Source organism: Rutilus rutilus (assembly GCF_951802725.1).
Source record: "Rutilus rutilus genome assembly, chromosome: 22".
NCBI lineage: Eukaryota > Metazoa > Chordata > Actinopteri > Cypriniformes > Leuciscidae > Rutilus > Rutilus rutilus.
This window is the reverse complement of record NC_140227.1, coordinates 23,291,333-23,314,128: the sequence shown is the minus strand read 5'-3', so window position 1 is coordinate 23,314,128 and position 22,796 is coordinate 23,291,333. Positions and strand designations below refer to the sequence as shown.

Sequence of the window (22,796 nt, the reverse complement as noted above, 5' to 3'; positions counted from 1 at the left end):
AATTGTCATAAATAAAAACACATTAATAAAACTAACAAATTAAATTCAGACTAGTGTTCTAATATAATATATTCACTTTTAAATACAGTGAGTGATATAGAAAAATCAATCAATCAGTAAACAGTGCTATAAATTCTTCATGTAAATCCATCTTTCTCATGATTTTACTTCAAAATTAGTCTTTTATTGAAGCAAAGCAGTTCACATAACACTATATGCAATTTAAAAAAAAAGCCTTACCTGATCAAAAACAAACAACAATGCGGTCCTATATTAGTTTGCAAATTTGTTATTCCAAACATACTGCAAAAGTGGCATTATGAACTCCATAATGTGGCCAACAAGACAAATCTCTGTACTATGTCTCCCTGAGTGCTTGAGTGCATGTAGAGACAGTTCTCATTTCCTCTTCACAAGCAAAACACAGTTGCTCACTCAGTAAATTTGGCTTGGTTCAGGAGGGGCCAGTGGATTAACACGATGGTCTTGACCACTATCTACAGCTGGAATGACAGTAATGCTGGGACTCTTCAACAGGAGCCTGATGCCAAGCAGCTGACTATGATGGAGGGGAGGATAACTGAATGCAAAAGGAGAGACTAAGGGGGGTTGCCAAAGGTAAAGCTGAACTGCAGTCTGACAATATGAGAAACCAGAGCCTGTGTAGGCTACCCTGTATTAAATAATAATACTTTTATTTGTGCAACAGGATATCAATAATCTCTTAAGTTATTGTTTTACTTTTACCAATAGTTTAATAGCCTATGTTCATATTGTCTGTAGCCTATATGTCCTGATTACTTGATATATATATTATCAAGTCTTTCCAATAAGCCATGTGAATTAGTAATCTCAATGACATATACAAATAGTAAGTCTTGATAATATTTTACTATTTATTTCGAGCGATTTTTCCACTTAACAACATACTTTAGACAAGGCATTAAATAAAATGGCTATTTTCATGATCCAGTGGCTGTACTAATCAATCTCCGAATAACTGATTCTATCGATTGTGTTTGGAATAGATTATAACGGGAAGTTTTCAATGCGCATGCGCTCCCTCTCCTCTCTCTTTCTGCCAAACTGTCGGCCATGGCCCCGATTGTGAGTACGAGCAAATTTTCTGAGAAACGACAAAATACGTTTTGTCACGTCCCTCCAGGCTCGCAGAAAGCAGTGAATATTAAAGGCGAATCATTGAGAGTTTGAGTAATTTGATTAACGAAAGAATGTGTGAATCAGTGTTGTTTTTAAAAGCGTTTGTTTACCGGAGGTCTGGAGGGAGGCCTTTCGTGAGCAACCACGTTGTAGCAACGTCCAGTTAGCAGATTAGCATTTCTCATAGAACCGACACGATAACTACTATAATACTGAGCGTGTCTCGAAAATACTGATGTATCGAAATGTAGATCATTATATATTTTTTGTATTTCGTTTTTAAAGCAATTTCCTAGCCAAAGAATTAAAACCACGAAGCTAACTTAGCCAAAAAGTATATGCCTGCGTTGGAGATTTAATTTCACGTTTACCTCAACGTTTTTAAACTCATTTCGTTATTGCTTTGAAATATGTGTAACCGTAGGTCGTTGTCAAATATGCTGTCAGATTCCCGTTTTGCTAGAGCTATTTTTATGAATGATCAGAGAAACGTGATTGATTCATGTAACGTTAGATGTATTTACATGAATTCAGCCATCCAGTTCTTTTTTATGGAAACACTGATCTCTATTGATTTCATCCTGTGTTTTTGATTGTCTCACAGAAAAAGCAGGTGACCAAGGGTGGGAAGAAGAAAAAGCAGGTCCTAAAGTTCACCTTGGACTGCACCCACCCTGTGGAGGATGGCATCATGGATGCTGCTAACTTTGTAAGTGCACACTGGTTTTCTGATGCATAGTGCACACAAAACTGGAAATCGCCAATCCGATCACCAGACTGACAAGCCATTTTGAGTGTTGTGTATGTTTTAAAGTTTGCATGAAATGAATTCATCCCATCCATTTTAAATGCATGTTATATATCATATTGTGAATATTTCATCCTTGCATACGTTTTATTTTTTTCAACCTCATAATGTTTAATCAAAATATCAGAACTGGATCTCTTTTATGTACACATGTAGAACTGCATTTCCTGCTTGTATCCATTTCAGGTAGACCTGCCCCTAAATGGCACATTAAACAAAAATATAATTTGTCTGTTATAGAGCTGCAACTAATGATTATTTTGATAATCGATTAAATCTGTTGAGAAATATAATTTATTATACATTCAAAAATATTTTTTAAATAGATTTTAATCCACTATTTTAAACTATTTTATTCCATATACTGAATAGTATATGGTCCCAGTGCTGTCCTCCAAACAATGTGTAATGTAAACACTATGAAAACAACACACAGTCTATGAAAACAAATATAGTGAATGTATCTATGTAGGCTATGCTGTATGATCACACACATTCACTCATCTGAACATAGTAATTACTTAAATGGGCTACTCCAACAATATTTCCTTTTACTGTTACTGCTCTCATAAATATGATTACTTGTTACATGTCGAATTTTAAAACTACACTTAATTTCTAACAAAAAAAAAAAAGTATTTAGCAGGGTGTCCGCGGGGTCTTAAGTTATTAAATTTAACTCCATGATTCCTGTATATACCCTGTTTAGGCATAATTAATGCACTCCTATTCTACTGCGCTCCGTCTGTTTGACGCGTATGTGCGCACCGGCGCTCGTTCATTGAAATCTGTGAAGAAAGACGCTCTTCAGAATATGCAAAATGGCAAAACTTTTTATGTTTTGTCCATAGAAATGGGTTTTTCATTACTGTAAAGCGATGTGACTGGCTTATGGTTTCCTAGGCACAGCACGCAGACGTGACTAATCGATAATCAAATTCATTGTCGATAATAACCGATTTTATCGATTAGTTGTTGCAGCCATAGGGCCCTATTTTAACGATCTGAAACGCAAGTAACCTTGTGGGCGGGTCTTGGGCGCTGTTGCTATTATACCGGCGGGATAAATGACTCTTGCGCCCGACGCAAATCTAAAATGGGTTGGTCTGAAGTAGCTTCATTATTCATAGGTGTGGTTTGGGCGTAACGTGAAATAAACCAATCAGAGCGACATCTCACATTCCCTTTAAGAGCAGGCGCGCTTGTTCCATGGCGGATTGCTATTATAACGGCGGATTTGCCAGGCGCACGCCAGGAGCGGTTCACAGCCGAGGAGACCGACGTTCTCGTCAGGGCCGTAAAAGACAGAGAAGTGACATTGTATGGGGATGGGAGAAACACACCCAAATTAGTTTGTTAAACAGGCGTATAAAAATTTGGGTAAATGTGTAAGCTAGATTTATGCCTATTTTTTTCACATCTTCATGGACACCACAATGATTTCCCTCGTATGTTAATATTTTTCCTTGTAATGTATGGTTTTCTAAAAATGAGAACTGCTGCGTCTGTGTGTAGATGAGATAAGCAAAGTGTATGTGCGTTGTGCACACGCTACATTGATTATGACCAAGCATGCGCCCTTAAAATTGCATATGAATAACATGCGCAACGTGCCACTGACTTTAGACTAGGTTTTTCCTGGTCTGTGGCGGAATTGTTTTCTAAACCTGCAAAATAGCACCAGGGAACGTTTGCGCCGGAACACGCCGCCTCTTTGCGCTGAACCGCCCCCCGGGAGCGCAAGTTCATTCCGTAATTTACCGACGTGCGTCTGTGGAGGGAAAAGTCCGCTGTGCGTCGGGTGCAAAATAGGAATGATACATGCGTCGGTGTACAAAGTCAATTGCGCTGGGTGCAAGATAGGGCCCATAGTCTGTTAATGCCTTAAATAATTGGCAAAGTGTACTTGTACTGATAGTTAAGTCTCTGTAGTTGTCTAGTCTATTTTTTCATTCATTCTGTAAAATTGATTTTGATTTTATTTAATTTTCAAAATACCTGATGGATGTTTGTGCAGCTGTTATAAATGTGGGGACAGGGGTTAATGGCTTGCTGTTGTATTTCTGTATGATCTTATTGGCATGTCTGTATGTCTCTCTCTTTAGGAACAGTTCCTTCAGGAGCGCATCAAAGTAAATGGTAAAGCTGGTAACTTGGGTGGTGGTGTGGTCTCCATCGAAAGGAGCAAAAGCAAAATCACAGTTACATCAGAGGTCCCCTTCTCTAAAAGGTGAGTCTGAGATTAGAGATCCACTTCCCTGAAGTTAAATGCTTAGGAAGGGATGCTAACTATTAGCTTATTGCTGTTATTACTCTGTGACCATTATGTTGAAAATTTAGATCAGTTAAAACTAAAATGAGATGTAAAAGTAGTCAAGATAATGGATCTGAAAAATTCTGTACGTATATTACCAAACGGCAAGAGAAAATTTGTGCACTTTATATGGTCTTTTGCCATTATCACTCTGTTGCTGTTATTTCCAATGCAATCCAATTTCCTTTATTAGTACATGTACAGTATTTATTCATCTTAGTTCATATTAATCTCAACATTTACTAATACATTTTTAACATCAAAAGTTGTATCTGTTAACATTAATGCACTGCGAACCAACATAAACATGTTTATTACCTAACCTTAGCAAAGGTTAATAAATGCTGTAAAAATGTATTAAAATATATTGCCGACTGTTAATTTAAGTTAATGCATTAATTTTAACAAATAAGACTCAATTGAAAAGTGATAATGAAATCTTATATTTCCCGCACCGTGAATATGGTCATGCCCGTTTTTTTCTGTTGAATGGTCAGGTAAGCTGTTGATAGACTGTTGTATAGTCATTTTGTAAGATGTTTGATCATTTGTGGTGAACAACGTGAATTGAAAGGTGCAATATATATATATATATATATATATATGAAACGCCGTTGTTGTGTAAATGAAATGCATAGTTTTCCGTTTTTAGATTAAAACGGTGTCGTGCAAACAGCCCCTTAGTCATCAAAACTGGATAGATGTCAATGAAAAAAACATTTTTTCTCTGTAAATCAGTGTCCATTTTTCTCAGTTAGAATGTTGTCGAATCATAAGCGTACACATTTTGCAAACTCCGCACTGTAGCTTAAATGTAAATGTCGTCGTTGACTAAACAGCCCATATTCTGCAAACTGAAAGTGTTGTGTACTGCCAATTCAGTCATTGAGATGTTTTACATTCATCCTTGATTTATTTAATGACAAACTGAAGTATTGTGCTTGCATCTTGCTACCAAACGTGTATTTTAAGTGTAAGTACTGTCAAAATTCCTTTTTTCTATTATATATAGACTATAATCATGCACATCTTTTGATGTGTCTGGATGTTGAATTCCAGCTTGCTTGCTAGATTATACTACTGTTATAATATTAAAAACATAAAGCAACACATACTGTGGCTTTAATGTCAGCTTTACCATTGTTAGTGTGTTGGATATACAGTATTAAGTCATTTTGAGAGTGGTCATTAAATCACTTTTATTTTGCAGTGGCTTATAAGTTAATTGTTTAATTAGTGTAATTCGGATACATTACTATGATCTTCGTGTAATGACTATTATTCCACTTATACTGTGAAAATTCAAGCAAGGCATTTACAAGGCACTACATGAAGGATGCACCGATATTACAATATATTTGTAAGCCGGTAACCGATATATTGGTCAATAAAACAAAAGACTCCCCATTCAAATCCATGTCCCAAGCACACCATTATAATATTCTCATAATTTTATGTAGCCTATGTGACAGACTCGACTTGCACTTAACTGTTTTCCTTTTTTGAAGTGTTTCAAATCTTATTTCAAGCTATTAAAAACCATCATGGTGAACATCTGAAGTGTCTCAGTCGAAGGAAATGATCCATTATTCAATATATCTGCTAAATTTGCATATTGGGCCGATAACAATAACAATTGACCAATGAACGTATATCGATATGGTGGCCGATATATCATGCATCCCTAAAATACATATTAATTATTGTATTGCTGCTGCTTTTTAAATATTGCATCACTTTTTTTCTTCTCTTTGTGGCATGTCATCTACATCAGTGGTTCCCAATTCCAGTCCTCGTGACCCACTGCTCTGCACATTTTGTAGGTCTCTCTTAGCTGACACACTCAGTTCAGTTCATGGAGTCTCTCCTAATGAGCTGATGATCTGGTTCAGGTGTGTTAAATAAGGGAGACATACAAAATGTGCAGAGCAGTGGGTCACGAGGACTGGAATTGGGAACCACTGATCTACATCTACATGTTTGTCAAATATATGTCTGGGAAGCAAGATCTGATTAAGACCTTTTTGATTACCATAGGGATTGTGTTTTTTTTGCCCAGTAAAACAAATGGTATGAATACAAAGTAGTTACTTATAAAACCTTTATCTATATTTATAAATAGTGACTTTTATTACTAAAAAATTCTAATCATATATATATGTAGGGTTCTGATTTTTCCCCCCCTGTCATCATTTGTGGTTATTTGAGAACCTGTATTTGTAGTTTTTAAATGCACATTGGAAGAGGCTGTAAACTCAGACTTCTTTACAGTGTTTATGTCCATATTACCATATCATTTGAAACTCAATGCCATTTGTGAATGGTCACACTTAAGTGTTTTTCTGTCTTCAGGTACCTGAAGTATCTCACCAAGAAGTACCTCAAGAAGAACAACCTGCGTGACTGGCTGCGTGTAGTAGCGAACACCAAGGAGAGTTATGAACTGCGCTACTTCCAGATAAATCAGGATGAGGAGGAGGAAGACGACGAAGATTAAATAATTCCATGCCACTCTTTTGTAAATTCAATAAATTTTCAAAAGAAATCTGTTTCTTTGTGTCTGGTGTGCTCATTTTAGTATGTTCAACACATTGTGTCTTTTGCTCTGATGGTGCAAAAGTGCTGGCAAAATCCATTTGATTTATAATTATCCACTTTCTTTCTATTTTTAGAGCAACAGAAGTCTGTTCCTTTATGTTCCATTAAAAGCATATAAAGACTCTTACCACCAGTCAGACAGGACCAATAATTTCCATAGCAACTGAAGTTTGTGCACTCAAAGGGTTCAGAGAGTTCATTTATCAGGGAACAACTTAAACCGGCATGAAATGGTTGATTGTTTTAGCTGATCTCCCAAGCTTGTGCTCAACTCTTAGGACCAGCTGAAAAGTGCCTAAAACCACACTAGACAGGGAGACCAGAAAACCAGCTTAGGTTGGTGTATGCTGGTTTCTACTCCGACGTTTTGAATTGTTCTTGATGGTTGCAGCGTGTTCTCAACATTATTTTAAATGTCTTCTTTTATTACGTAGAGCGTGTGGCAGCAGTATCCTTGGCAACGGCTTATGATTCGCGGATTGTCCTGAAGGAGGTTCAAAAGAATAATTGGAATGTTTATTTGCTTTATAATTAATAACATTTCGTTTAAATAACAGAAACCTGGTCATTTTTTGTTCACCCAAAATGCGAAAGCAGAATGACAGCCTCAGTCACCATTCACATTTATAGAACTGCAAGAAGATGCATTGAAAGCGAATGGTGACCGAGACTTTTTTTTTTTTTTTTTTTTTTTTTTTTTTTGCGAACCGTCCCTTTAAAACGTCAATAAACTCCGGCGTCAGATTTGTGCGTTCAGCCGTGACCTTGAATGTATAATTTGGTCGACCTAAATTTGTAAAATAAAAAAAAGCAGGACAACTATTTTTTTTTTCTTCCCCATCTCTTATTATGCGTTTCGTTTCCCTCGCCTGACTGAAAAGGGATTGTGAGGGAACTTTCTCCCGTGTGTCTCCCTGTATAACCTCGCATTCCTCGAACTTGAGCGGGAAAAGGGCAATGCCAGCGCGAGACGGGTGCACGCGCCGCCACTCTTAGCACTAGTTAAGCTGGTTACCAGCAGAAAAGCATTAACTAGTTGTGTCGGGAAACTATGGGATGGATTGCCATGGCAACCGACCAGACGTCACAATCTGGGCATGTGTGTTCCATTTTTGTCTCTTTCTTATTTTCAGACTGGAGGATTTGGATAGAGAAGAGGGAGAAAGGGAAAGATTTTTTAAAACAGGGCAGCCATCTTTTATTTTATTGAGAGCATATTAAAAGATTTTTTTTTACCTCACCTTTAGTAACGTCTCCTCTGAATCTGAAAATCTGGGCATTGAGAGGGTTAAGTTTCAGGACTTTATCCCTGTATCTCGGATGTGATTTTCTTGTTATGCGGTAAAGATGCCCGGATCGCTAAGCAATGAAGATGAGGGGCAAGACGATGTGGATTTTGAGGACGACGTGCCAGGTGAGGGGGTAAAGAGTCACAGGGGAGGGAGAGTTCTGCCCTTCACAACTGCGTTGCTACGCCTAGTTGAATGCGGAGGAAAAGGGGCTTGACGCGCGTGCGATTTATTATAGTCTCAGTAGCTTCTGTTCTCACACCGGACACTGTTCGTCCAAAAATAACGGTACACTGTCCGACTGTATTTGAGTCATTAAAGCGCGACTGTCCTCCAGCAGACCATCAGTCTGCTATTCTCTTTTCTCAGCTATGTTCGTATCCCTTCATCCGGCGGGTTGTTTTTACAGGCGCATTTGTCTTTGCATATAAATGAGTTATGCATGCACCCACTGTCTTTTTTTTTCTCTCTCTTTCCAGTCTGGCTGCTCTGATATTGCACCCACTGTGCACAATGATATCTTATTGTAAAATTTTGTAAAAATAGTATGCAAGACCGAGCTGTTATGATTTATGCATCGTTTAGGGTAGGGCTGATCTAAACACAAAAAAAGGGAGCATCATCAGTTTCCCAAAAACGTGTTATGGCATTCCTCCGAGGAATATTTATGGGCTGATGGTGACAAAGCTTCTCTGTGGTCACACTGTCTTGTAAAAGTAGTGCATGTGCTTGACAGAGCCACGTGTGACAGGAAAACATCAGCTACAATGATCCTCTGCCTCTGTGGTCTATTGGACACAGACTTTAGCCAAGACAGTCCACAGTATCTTAGAGTTTGATTTCTACACTGTAAAAACGTTACTGTAAAAATACAGTGGGGATTTTAGATTTTGCAATTGGATTATATAATGATACAAACCTATTTGATTTATCATTAATCTGTTTGTTACTGTAAAATGTACTGATAATGATAGGCTACAGTTCATCAGAATTGGAATTACAGTGTCTGAAAGAGGGGTATTTGCTTAATTTACATGAATGTGTGTAACAGATTTGTTTGTGTGCAAAAGCTGCTTTACAGAAAATTGTTCTTGTTGTTATTCTTCACGTTGATGATGGGTATTTGGTTCTCTGGTAATATTCAAGGTTAACTCCAAAGCCAACCTTATCCATGGGTTCATCACTGCTGTTGACAATCTCTGTTTGACTGTATTCTTATGATGTCACACTGTCTGTTTATGCTTCTTGTGTAGGTGGAAGGCATGCATCTTATTTATCCGATAGATTGGTCTCAAAAGCCATAGAATGTGAGAGTATGGTTCTCGGTGGTGTGATCGAGTAGCCGTGTAGTAAAGACCCAGGTCTGCCTGCATGCCTGCCTTTTATACACTCATGGCCCTCAGTTCAATAAAATCAATACATTTATAGTTTTTCGCTCACAGCTCGGTCTAGGCTGCCTCTGAATTAGTCACAAATTAATCACGTGACCGACCTGAGCACGACTATCTCATTTGCGCCCCAATCACGTATTTACCTTCTTTTTTTTCTTTTTTTTTTACTAGGCAGCAACATGCCAGAGATGAAGCTGCTGCGGGCTGCAAATGGTTTGAAATAATGTGCAGTATGCAGAAGAATTAATAATTGAGAAATAATTTATGAGCCAGCATGCTCTTTCCGTGTAGACTGTAAGCCCCCGCTATGTGCTAAAAATGAGAAATCTATGCAGTGCAGGACTAGCCAGGATTTTGGGTTATGCTGTTTAGTCCCATTCACTGTGATTGCTTTCATTGTGCAGGCCAGGACACGTTCACTGGTTCCTATTCTGAGGTGGCTAATGAATTTTTGGTGAGATTATTAAATACAACTTGAATTTAGCTAATATTTAAGATGTGAAATGAGCTTTTTAATTAATTAGTTGCAAACCACTGCATAATAATTCCTGTACAATACGATTACATTCAAACAATTAATCTGTAGCTTCTCCGCAAAGAATCGCAAAGCATATTTTTCTTTATTTTGAATTCATTACAGTGAAGCTAAGGTGCAGTAATGTGATAGGACTTACATTGAGAATGCACAGTAGGCCGTCGAAGTGAGATTTGCAAACAGTACTGTTGTGTTTCACGATCCAAACACTGCAGAACACATGACTGGTGCCCACAGTAGGAGCAATGAAGTGATCACTGGTGCATGCCCTAAACGCAGATACAAAGAAACAAACGGATGATTTATAAGAACGTTAAGAGAATGAAACGTGATAAAGGATTCAAAAGCAAGTTCAGAATTTGCATGGTATTTCACCTCCATCGGATTTGGTTAATGGATGTGCATCAGCTCTGTTAAGATATGTACATTTTAATCAGTTACTTTTAAATTGTTGCAACTTGACTCCACATTCCTCGTGTGCCACATCAGGAACAAAGGATGGAGCGGCTCCAGAGAGAAAGAGTGATTTTTCCCAGATTTCCAAAGGTTTTAAATTTATCCACAAATTAAATTCTCTAATTTGCTCGATCTCATGTCGTTCAAAACCTGTATGACTTTTCTGTAGATCGCAAAAAAGAAGATATTTTGAAAATATGTTTTGGACCCCATTGACTTTCATTATATGGACAAAAACATTATTTTGTGTACTGTTTAGATGAAAGAAAGTCATGTAGGTTTGGAATGACATGAGGTGAGTAAAATGATGAGGAAAAAAAGATCATTTCCTGCTCTGTTCTTGTTAGCACTCTTTCATTTGTACGTCGTGCCCCAATAATGCGAGTAAGAGTTCTGTTTTGTGGTGACTCTCATTAGGACGCATTAGGGCGAAACTGATTCAAAGTCATTTGAGTGTTTTTTGCCTCCTCTATTTCCTCCACTCACAGTCTGGTTTTCTTTTACACAGTCTTATCTTTGAAATTGAAAGATTATCATGAGCTTCCCTCTGCTCATCACTCTGATTGGTGGGGGTTATTTTTGGAAGCTGCGCTGTGAAAGCTGACACCCCTTCCTTCTTTGCTGGAGTTTGTGCATGCGTGTAAATCATTGTTGCATCACACACATATGTCTGTGTGTCATCAGACTCCACAGTGTGTGTCAAATTAAAACATCTTATGAATTTTACCAACAAATTACTGGAGTATATAGAATATGCATGCTGGAATAAAATAATTAGAGCGTCTAAACTCAATTTCAGTGCCTTTGTTCTAGTTTTATGGGTTATTAGGACATTAATTTTAGACTACTTTGCTTGTGTACTTGCAAGTTTTGCCACTATGTATGTCTTTGCAAAGCAAAGCAAAGGATTGTGAATGAGCCTTGGACTTGGAGAAAGGATATAGTCTTCAGAAAGTAGAGATAGCGCCTATAAAAGTTGAAGGTCTCAATGAGGGGGTGTTCTAACCATGCTGTCTCATCACATTAACGGTGGGGGCACTATTAACATACACACTCTGTCAGACAGCTAATGCATTTTCCTGTAAACGTTCCCCTTCTTAACAGCGAGCCCGGCCTTGAATCCCATCTCTAATGGAGTGTGGCAATGACCCAGCCCTTGTTACAAGGTCAAAGTTACCCCAATGTCCGTGCTTAGCTGACACAGAAATGTATGGCTGCATGTCATGACATTTTCAGGCTCGGTACCAGTTAGCAAATGGCAGCAGCACAGCTTTTAAACACCTGGCGGTTCCTGGCCGAGGCTCTGTTTACCCGGGAACATAGCACAGAACGTGACCGCCTATTGCAGCAACTTCAGGATGCAAAAATAGCATTATCTTTGCATATTAAATAGGAATTTAGTCTTAACATTTCAACACACATTTCAGCTTATTCGGATTGATATATTAATATTCACATTGGTTTGATTTATAAATGTGAATTTTCACCTTAAAAGTCAGATGACAATGTAAAACCTTTGCCAGATATCCCCACTTCAAGAGTGCTGTGTTGCATCACCGCGACTGTAAGTGAGAAATGAATGAAGACGAGATGTGAGCTTGATGCGCCTGGCAGGCAGCAGACATATTCTGCCGACATGAAAGAGCCTCCCTGTGAGATGTACTGCAGACGCACTGCCCTAAATATCTGTCATCTCACAGGCAACTGCTCTGTTTATGTGCGGTAGAAGATTGAAATAAGAAAAAGCCTCCCAGCAGCTGACAGAAAGATGGGGAGCTCTGTATTTTACGTGAGTAAATACCCGAAATGCCCTGTAGGGCTGCAAGCTGGGCTTGAACCGCGTAGGGGCTGCTCTCACCGGAGCTGAAGTCCTCAAACAGTAGCAGCTAAATGAAGGTTAAGTGGATTTTGAGGATAGCATCCAAGAGGCTGGGAAAGCCCCATCTCTGGCAGCTCCCACGGGGCATGGTGGGCTGCGGGACAGGGCTTTAGCTGATTGACTCCACCACACGCGCTGCATATTTCATGGGCCGCCGTCTGAGCTGACGATAGACAGTCGGCAGGAGTCGTGCCGTAGAGCTTCGGTTGCAAAGGATGCCTCACTGATGTCTCTTTTTTTTTTTTTTTTTTTTTTTTTTTAGCTTAGCCTTTTTGACAGCGTGGCATTATTGAAGTGTTACAGTGAATGTGTGCTACTAGACAGTAGTTTTTTTGTTTACAGTGAGAGATTCACAGTTCAGCAGGTGGCAGAGACCTCACCTCTCTATTTTCGCTCCCCTTTCAGTGTCAAATAAAATCTTTGCTTTTTCTCTAAAGGAGTCTCCGCTTCACAGGCAAGCCCCACAGCAGAAGACAGACAGACAGACAGACAGACAGATAGATAGATAGATAGATAGATAGATAGATAGATAGATAGATAGATTTCTTACTACTTCATATGAAATCGCCAACTCATAATAAAGATAGATTTTGTATAAATTCATACATAATCGTAACATAGTTACTTTTTTCATGAGATCGGGATGGATAGATGGATGGAGAGATGGATGGATGGATGGTGAAGATGTGATGTGTCTTGTAACTGTGAACCTTCTCTGTTTTTTTCTCAGATGAGGATGAGGAAGGTGAACGTCAGAGTGTCCCCCTGTCGCCGCTAGAGAGATTCTTCTCTGAGGATGATTCGGTTAAACAGCATAAGAAGAAGAAACCCAGCAAGATAATGGAGGGAAAGGAGCCCAAAGTTAAGAAAAAGAAGAAGAAGGAGGTAAGAAACTTTATAAATGTTATCTGATTGTTTGAAGCATGGATGAAATATACAGTATGTCATATGTGACATAATCAGAATGCAATTTATTTTCATGTGCCGTACATTTGTTAAACCTGCAATTATTGTATTTATAGCATCTTTGTTTTGTAATGATCAGTTACTAAAAATGTGTCATCAGTGAGGTGACAAGATTTGTAATGGGAAAACCTGGGACAGTTCAGTTGTAAAGTTCAGTCTGATACTACTAGTTTGGTCAAGTTATCATTAAAACATCCATTTATTTTTATGAAATAAAAAAAATGGAACAATTCCAATTCAATGCACACTCAAGGGGATAATTCACCCCAAAATCATTTACTCATCCTCATGTTGCTCCAAACTTGTATAGCTTTCTTTCTTCTATGGTTCATAAAAGATATATTGAAAAATTGTTGGGGCATGACGTACAAATTAAACGGTGCTAACAAGAACGGAGCAGGAAATATTCATCATGAATATATATTTTTCTCATCATTTACTCACCCTCATGTCATTCCAAACCTACGTGACTTTCTTTCTTCTGAACAACACACAAAAGAGGATATTTTGAAGAATGTTTTTGACCATAGCCATACAATGAAAGTCAATGGGGTCCAAAACAACATTGAACCCCTCATACTTTCATAGGATGATTTTTTTTCTTTTTTTTCTGAACTATCCAAAAAAATATATCTTCTTTTGTATTCCACAGAAGACAAGGTACTAAAAATGGAAACTATCTTATGAAAAACAGGGTTTCTTCTCAGAAACGTTACGCTGACGTTATACCATCCATATAACAAGTAGCGCCCTGGTCTGACTTCAGCATACAAAACATAATAGCACTCATAAGAAAGGCCAGGTGCGCTATTGTCGACAAGGCTGTGGCATAAGCGCTGCTCTCACGAGGTGAATGATCAGTATGAAACGACTCTCCTGACCTCGGGGTATTTTGTTGTATTGTTTACCGTTTTTTTTCCTTCAGTCAGTCCTCCCTCCACGCTTTGGCGAGAGATAAAACGTTTGACAGGTCAGTCGGTCACAGTCCCCCCAGCTGACTGTGCTTACCATTGAGATAATGAGAGGGATTCCTCTCTTTCTCCGCCCTAACTCTCCCTCACTTTCTCTCTGCCTCCTTGCACAGATTCAGTCTTTCTCTCAACCCTCCCTCCTTCTCAGCAGTGTTAAATGTGCCGTGGAGAGGGCAGAGAGGTCTCCCCTCAGCAGCTAAGAGCCCCGCTTGGCGTCAGTCATGCTCTCCCTGCAGTGCCGTGTCAGACACAGGCTCAAATCAATGCGGGTCAAAACCTTCGCCTGCCCTTCTGCTGTCCGCAAATCTAACAGCTCAGCTCGCCAAAGCCGGCCACCTGCGCCGGAGCCTGATAGACTGTGGAGAGTCTGGGGATTGTAACAGGAGAGTGAGAACTGATGCTTTCTCAGATGTAAACAATGATAAGTGACATATCAGTTGTACAGATGAGTGTTTTTTTCTTTCTCTCTGGTCTGGGTGTGTTGAAGATGAGGATGTTTTTGGAAACAATATCTCACAGGAAAAAAGATCCTGAAGATGTCTGACACTATTTAAGCAGTGCATTCCCAAAGAAAATGCAGTATTTAAAGGCATATTTCACCCAAAAATGAAGATTCTTTCATCATTTGCTCACTCTCATGTCTTTCTAAACCCGTGTGACTTTCTTTTGCAGCAGTGTTCACGCTGCTTTTTTTCTCTCCATACTTTCTATTAAAGTGAATAGTTACTGGGGCTGTCAAAAAAGTAGCACAGAAGTAACACTGCAAAATAATAATAAAATATTTGTATTATTGTGTTGTTTTCTAGATAAAAAACATCGATATTACAAGCACATAAACCTAATAAATTTGGTTTGTTTTATGTTTAAAACAAGACAAAAGGTAACATTTTAAGTCCCATTTGTTAACATACGTTAACTACATCAGTAATTTAATTAACAATGAAAAGTATTTCTAAAGCATTTATTAACTGCAGTTAATGTTAATTTCAGCATTTGCTAATACATTATTATAATCAAAAGTTATTTAATGGGCCTGAGCTAACATGAACTTACAATGAACAGTTGTATAAATACTGTAACAAATGCTCATTGTTAGTTAATGCATTAACTAACAGTAACTAATAGGACCTTATTGTATAATGTTACCAAACAAAAATACAAATTGGGGTAAGTAAAATCAGCTTAATTTAAGATATTTTCTCTGAAAATGTCTTAATGCAATATTGATTCTGGAATAAATGTGTTTTGTTTTAAGTATGTTTAGTAAGTATATTTAAGTATTAGTATATTTTTACTGTAAAATAAGATGAAAATACAGATTAATACATTTTTTGTTCATACGACTTGTGAAGCCATAACATAATGTGGAGAAGTCTGAAATTGTATTTGTTTGTTCAATATCTTCCCATTTGCCATAGGTCACTAAACTAGATTTAAAGGGATACTCCACTTTAAAATGAAAATTCTGTCATCATATATGTTGTTTCAAACCTGTATGAATTTCTTTCTTCTGCTGAACAGAAAGGAAGATATTTAGAAGAATGTCAGTAACCAGACAGTTTCTGGTCTCATTGACTTCCATAGTATATATTTTTTCCTACTATGGAAGTCAATGAGACCAGAAACTGTCTGGTTACTGGCATTCTTCTAAATATCTTCCTTTCTGTTCAGCAGAAGAAAGAAATTCATACAGGTTTGAAACAACATGAGGGTGAGTATATGATGACAGAATTTTCATTTTAAAGTGGAGTATCCCTTTAACATTCAATGTATTGTTAATAGTCACAAGACACGAGCCGATGATGATGCCTGTAAAATGGCAAATCTGCCTCACATTTCTTTTTCGGGTTACACAGATGAAAGAAACTCAGGTTTGTAATAACATGAGGGTAAATCAATTATGAGAGAATTTTCATTTTTAGCTGAACTATTCCTATAAAAATACTGCATTTTCTATAGGGAAGAACTGCAGGATGGTGTCAGCCTGAAAACCTCTTTGTGGCACATTATTTACATTGGATCTTTTTTCCCTTTGAGGTACATTGTCAGATTATTGTGGTTTAGATTTTGGGAGACCTTTCAACTCCAGCTGTGGAGCTTTTTAGTGGTTCTAGTCTTTGCCTCTCGTACAAGCATCCCTCCTCTTTCCCTCTCTCTTCTTCCTCTCTCACTTTCTCGCTCTCCCTCCCCCATATACGTGATTGAGATTTGTCTAGACGGGCCCTAGAACACAGGCACTGCAACCATGGGGACTCTTCATAACAAGCTCGTTATGCAAACGCATCTGATTGGATGGCGCTGTTCCATTGGCTGCTGCAGTGGAGAGAGCGCCCCCCCCACACACACACACACACACACCCAACACCGCACAGTTTGGTTTCCATGGCAACTCCGAACGGCTGCTGGTGGAGCTTGTGCGCTCTGCGGCAATGCCGGCCTACCCTGCACTGAGGAGACGTCTGCCAGCCAGTGCACAGCTGCAGCACAGCAACAGGCTTTCTCCAATCACACACACACACTCACACAGTAATTCACTCACAGAAACGTGCGTTCTCTAGCAGTATGATCATTTTGATTGGTTTCCCTGCTTCCAGATGTTACTAATAATAGTGTCGTAATGATCTGTTTTTTTCCTTTATTGAAAATGTGGAGTTGATTGTACATTTATCAATAGTTATGCCATAGTAAAAGCCTGTTTTTAATTAGGCCTAAAATCTATGGATGCAAGGTCTTTACCAGTTTAAAGGATCTCTGTTTCAATGCTCCTTCAAAGTACTGAAGTTATATTTTTCCAGAGGCAAGACTTTTGTGCTCCTGAATACTTAAATTGTCCATTATAAAGTTTATAGTGCTATTTTTAATAAGCCTGCGCCAAAGTCGCTTTAGGACAAGTCAGTTGACTTGATAGCTAGTCTATTTGTACAGTGGACATAAGCATACATAGCTACAATGAATGGGGTAATTCATATAATAATAATAATATCATCATACAAAATTATAATTATTATTATTATGATCTCTTAGACAAAAATATATCACTATTGTAATACAACTGTACTGTAAAATAAATAAAATATTTTATATTGTAATAATTATTTTACAGTAGTGAAATTACAATTCTTATGTCTTTATTTCTACACTTGCAAGAGTTAAATCCTTGAACATTTATTTTGGGGCGTAAAACTGCCGGGAGACCTTTATAGGGTTAGTTCACCCAAAAATGAAAATTCTGTCATCATTTACTCACCCTCATGTCGTTCCAAACCCATAAGACTTTCGTTTATCTTCAAAACACAAATCAAGATATTTTAATAAAATTTGAGAGATTTCTGACCCTCTATTGAGAGTTCATGCAACTACCACTTTGACCCTTCAGAAAGTTCATAAATCTAGTTAAGTCCAAATTTTCTGAAGACACATGGTTGCTTTTTATGACGAACATATTTTATTTAGGCTTTTATTCACATATAAACATTAATCAACGCACACATCAGATATGGTAGCTTGACGTGCGAGAACCAATGAGGTTCGTTCTCGTGTTACGCAGCATGTTTGAGCTTCCGCAAGAACCAATAAGATTTGTTCTTACGCATCAATCACATACAGTTGAGCTTCTGTTCTGTTTATATTTGCTGATCAATGTTTATGTGAATAAAAGCCTAAATTCAATCTGTGAAAATCTGGATTAAACCGCTCGATACATATGCATTAGTTTACAGTCTCTTTATGAACAACCAAGCGACAAAGTGGTAGTTGTGTGGCCTGTCAATGTGGGGATGAACTTGAATTTAATTTTCTGTGACTACAGGTTGTCAAATGCTTCTCATTGCAAATTTAGTAAAAGGCTGTCATCATCTGGGAATTATGGTTTATTATGGGAATGTAAAAAAAAGAAAGCATAACTGGCTGCACCCAACTGCACATTGAACAGCATCATCATGAGCTGTTTGTGTTTAAATGAACACAGTGCTGCGCTTCACTCTGAAACACGCAGCGCATCAGAGATTTTATAAGAGCACTGAGCCATATTGCTATTTCAGTGTTAGTTTGACAGATGCTTTGCTAAAGCAATGGCACAAAACATAACGGTAAAGATCTTTTATGTTATCATGAGAAGTATATTTTCGGTTAATTATGAATCATCTGGTTTGATTATCATTATGGTAATTAATGGGAAACACTGGCTACTTTGTTAAAACTGTTTGTTAAGATCATGTTTGAATCAGCAATAATTCAACAATGGTATCATAAATTGGGCTTCACACTAAAATCACGCTTAAACCTGAAAAGTATCTTTCAGGTGGGTCCGGGAAATGTATGTGCAAACCATATTGCCGCCATATTGAGCAGCATTACAGTTTCTCCCATTAATGTCTGTGCTTGCACCCACAGGGGCTTCCTAGCGGGCTGGATGACATGTCAGATAGAGAGGATCGTGGTCACAGGTCGGGGAGTGAGAGCAGCACCTACAGCACCCTGAAGAAGAAAAAGAAGAAACCCAAAGAGAAGAAGGAGAGGAAAACAAAACAGCGAAAGAAAGAGGATGATGAGGACGACGATGACGACGATGATGGAAACATGAAGGTTCTCACATAGAAATTCTCTATTGTGCTCTATTAGCCAGGGGAATGAATGAATAACTGTTTCTCATGTGACACCAGGAACCAAAGTCATCCAGTCAGCTGATGCAAGAGTGGGGTCTCGAAGATGTGCAGTATGCCTTCTCAGAGGACGACTATAAAACCATCACCAACTACAAAGCCTTTAGCCAGTTTCTTAGGTAGGATTTTAAAGTCCTTCTGCTTGGACGTTCTAATGCTCTGCTGTCAAGACGTTGTGTTCTATTTTAAAACATTCCTTCTGGCAAGTGCTAACGCCTGTATGAAGTAATTACATTATGATGACAGGTTTTCTAATAACAGGGATTGAAACAAGATGAGCTGTCAGACCCACACAATGCACGTCTACTGTAACCAGCATGATATTTGATGTGACACTTTTTTAGTATATATTTCCAATTTCTGATTCATACTTCCTGAGAACATCCTTTTCCTAGAGTAAAATCACCACAATGCATGGCATGTTGAATAGGTTTTTCTTTGCCATTTTTCTTTGTGGTTAGGCCCCTCATTGCCAAGAAGAACCCCAAGATCCCCATGTCAAAAATGATGACAGTGCTCGGAGCAAAATGGAGAGAGTTCAGCGCGAACAACCCTTTCAAAGGCACCTCTGCAACTGCTGTGGCGGCTGCTGTGGCGGCTGCTGTGGAAACTGTCAATGTGGCTCCGCCCATTTGTATTAGAAGTATCCAACAGATCTCACCATCTGGGCCAATCAAAAAAGCCAAAACCAAAGAGGGAAAGGGTAACGTAATAATCGTTTTCTCTATCTAGGGTTGGATTTCTAAAGCAGTTAGTGGAGGTTTTTACATTGTTTACATATGTAACATGATTCATGATTGACATTTGGTAATTCTTTATCCAAATGTGCTTGCAGCTTTAAAGTGAAGAGTGCAATTTCAGTTATATTTGACTGGATATTAAGCTGGGATAAGTGGAAGTATTTTAACATCGAAATATTAATTAATTAGTATAATTTAACTTTTTTGTGTACATATATCATTTCAGCTTCTTTACAAAAATGCAGGTTTGCAAACGTAAAAATGTGTTTTATTTATGTCTGAAGAATGGAGTATTGTTTTCAGATCTCACAAAAAACGTTTCTGTTTTGTTTATCTCATCTGGACTGCATTGCAGGGCCTGGTGCAAAAAAAAAAAGTAAGTCAGTGAAAGAAACAAAAAAGAAAGGGAAACCGAAGAAGTCCAAATCGAAAGCAGGCCAGGGTGGAAAAAGGAAAAAAGGATCTTCGGTGAGTGCCTTTTCACTGTCTGAAAACTTACAAGGGCTTAACCTATATCACATGGAAAGATTCCCTAGATTTTTTTTTTACCGTTCCTAATAGTTTCCACTTCCCAGAACAATTAATGAATTGTTGGTATATATATTATTGCCTAGATTTCTGGTTCCACCCAGTTTTATTAGGTACTTTCTGAAGTTGGTTTTCATGTTATTCTCATTTTTAGTAGTTTCTGATCTGAGACTTTTTAATGTTTCATTTCTTAGAGCGAGGAAGATTTCCTAGATGACTTTTCAGACTTTGATGACATCAGCATTCACAGTGCCTCGGTACTCTCTGACACTTCAGCGGCACCAAAAAAGAAGTCGACCCGCCGAGGGCGAAAAAAAAGAAAAAGTGAAGTGGTTTTACTATTTATAATAATAATTATAATTATAGTAATTTTGTAATTTTGTTATGTGCGTTTGTCATTATTATTATTGCTATTATTAAATTGATTTAATAATTTATAATAGTTTTTCTTGATTTTGTTTTATTTCAGTTTCTAATTTTAGTTTAGTTTAATTTTTTTATCTAATATTTATATTATATTTTATTTCAGATTTATTTCAAATAACAAAAAAGTATAGTTTTATATGTATAGTTTTAGTAAAAAAAAAAACTGGTTCAAAGGTTTGTGGTCAGTAAGCTTCTATGCTCACCAGGGCTGCATTTTTTTGATCAACAATGTAGTAATATCTGTATTATCGTGAAATATTATTATAATTTATATATATTTCATATAGTTTATAGAATATATCATTCTAATAAGCTGATTTGATGCTCAAGAAACTTATTATCAATAATGAAAACAGTTTTGCTGCTTAACATTTTTGTGGAAACTGATCAATTATTTTCAGTAGTCTTTGATGAATAGAAAGTTCAAAAGAACAGAACTGATTATAATTAGAAATCTTTTGTAGACATTATAAATGTATTTACTGCCACTTTTGATCAATTTTGATTCAATCCTTGCTGAATAAAACTAATAATTTCTTTCTTTCAAAAAAAGTCTTACTGACCCCAAACTTGAGCAGTAGTGTCTTAATGACAGAATCATTGTTGTACTGAAATATTGTTTTTAAAATGATAAAGTATTATGTGTTGAAATTGTTCCATAAAACAATAACATGTTTCTCATTAAACTGTATTCGTGTAGGAGAGGATGGAGACGGCTACGAGACAGACCATCAAGACTACTGTGAGGTTTGTCAGCAGGGAGGAGAGATCATTCTATGTGACACCTGTCCCAGAGCATATCACCTGGTGTGTCTGGATCCAGAACTGGAGAAAGCCCCAGAAGGCAAATGGAGCTGTCCCCACTGCGTGAGGAAATAGCTTCCTGCTTAACAACAAGCACATACATGCAAAACAATACATTCTAGTATATTCAAGACCACAGAACCTGTACTATTTGAATTGACAGTTTTCTGCCTCATCTCTCAGGAAAAAGAAGGCATTCAGTGGGAGGCCAAAGATGACGAGGAGGAGGAAGACGAGGTTGCAGGTGAGGAGGAAGATGACCACATGGAGTTCTGCAGAGTGTGTAAGGATGGAGGAGAGCTGCTGTGCTGTGATACCTGCCCTTCCTCTTACCACATCCACTGTCTCAACCCACCTCTTCCTGAGATTCCCAATGGAGAGTGGCTGTGTCCACGATGCATGGTGAGAAACGTATGCATGGATCAGTTCAGGTCAATGCAGTTGCAAAGCAATCATTTTCTCTGAGACAAATCGCAGTCTCTCAAGTAGCTGAAAATAAAACTTGCTTTGAAGGTGATAATATGTGTGATATATTTCATGATAAGGTTTTTAAAAGTGTCCATTTTCATGATATCAAACATAAAAGTCACCATCAATTTTTTATGTTTATTAGAAATTATTTATCTGTGCACACCATTATTATTACTATTTAAAAAAAAGTATTCATGTGCCCTCAAAAACAGCAAAATGTAAAATAACTATTATCTATTTTAATATCAGCAGCCATTACTCTTCAGTCTTCAGTGTCACAAATATTCTTCTTCATTCTAATATGCTGATTTGGTGATCAAGAAACATTTCTTATCATCAGTGTTGAAAAGAGTTAAATATTTTTGTGGAAACCATGATACATTTTTTCAGGATTCTTTGATGAATAGAATGTAAAAAAAACCCAGCATAAGTATGACTTCACAAATGTTTATGTATGTATATATACTGTGTATATATATAAGTTTTTTTTTAAAGTTATGCTTGAATGAAACTCAAACCGCAAGTAAATATAGAAATAGTTTTGAACATTGTTTGCAGTTGAACAATATTCCTCATCCACATTTCCCCTAGTGCCCACCGCTAAAAGGGAAAGTCCAGAAGATTCTGCACTGGGCGTGGGGCGATCCTCCTCTACCACCTGAGGTTCCCCCTGGGCAGGATGGACAGAAGGTGGATGGTTTGGCTAAAATACCACTGAAGGGCCGTCCAGAGAGGCAGCTGTTTGTGAAATGGGCTGGCCTGTCCTACTGGCACTGCTCCTGGGTCAGCGAACTTCAG

General features: G+C 37.8%; 2 protein-coding genes across 3 annotated transcripts in view; both read left to right on the top strand.

The window, feature by feature from the left end:
- The first annotated feature begins 1,017 nt into the window (after positions 1-1,017).
- Positions 1,018-6,832, top strand: rpl22 (ribosomal protein L22). The gene is made up of 4 exons (XM_084396200.1): positions 1,018-1,107; positions 1,766-1,870; positions 4,075-4,199; positions 6,636-6,832. Exons 1-4 carry the CDS (start codon positions 1,096-1,098, stop codon positions 6,778-6,780), a joined length of 387 nt encoding a protein of 128 aa, XP_084252326.1. The 5' UTR covers positions 1,018-1,095; the 3' UTR covers positions 6,781-6,832.
- Positions 6,833-7,807: 975 nt separating this feature from the next.
- The window catches only part of chd5 (chromodomain helicase DNA binding protein 5), a 42,353-nt gene continuing 27,364 nt past the window's right edge, over positions 7,808-22,796 (top strand). For both annotated transcript variants that reach the window (XM_084396149.1, XM_084396148.1), the window contains exons 1-10: positions 7,808-8,295; positions 13,162-13,316; positions 18,761-18,952; positions 19,030-19,148; positions 19,491-19,732; positions 20,125-20,237; positions 20,492-20,621; positions 21,424-21,590; positions 21,711-21,929; positions 22,590-22,796. In XM_084396149.1, coding sequence (XP_084252275.1) covers positions 8,229-8,295; positions 13,162-13,316; positions 18,761-18,952; positions 19,030-19,148; positions 19,491-19,732; positions 20,125-20,237; positions 20,492-20,621; positions 21,424-21,590; positions 21,711-21,929; positions 22,590-22,796 — 1,611 coding nt within the window. In that variant the 5' untranslated portion in view covers positions 7,808-8,228. The remainder of the gene's footprint in view (positions 8,296-13,161; positions 13,317-18,760; positions 18,953-19,029; positions 19,149-19,490; positions 19,733-20,124; positions 20,238-20,491; positions 20,622-21,423; positions 21,591-21,710; positions 21,930-22,589) is intronic.

Coding starts and splice junctions, on each gene's coding strand:
- rpl22 (XM_084396200.1), top strand. Junction 1,871..4,074: donor TCATGGATGCTGCTAACTTT/GTAAGTGCACAC, acceptor CTCTCTCTTTAG/GAACAGTTCCTTCAGGAGCG. Junction 4,200..6,635: donor GAGGTCCCCTTCTCTAAAAG/GTGAGTCTGAGA, acceptor TTCTGTCTTCAG/GTACCTGAAGTATCTCACCA.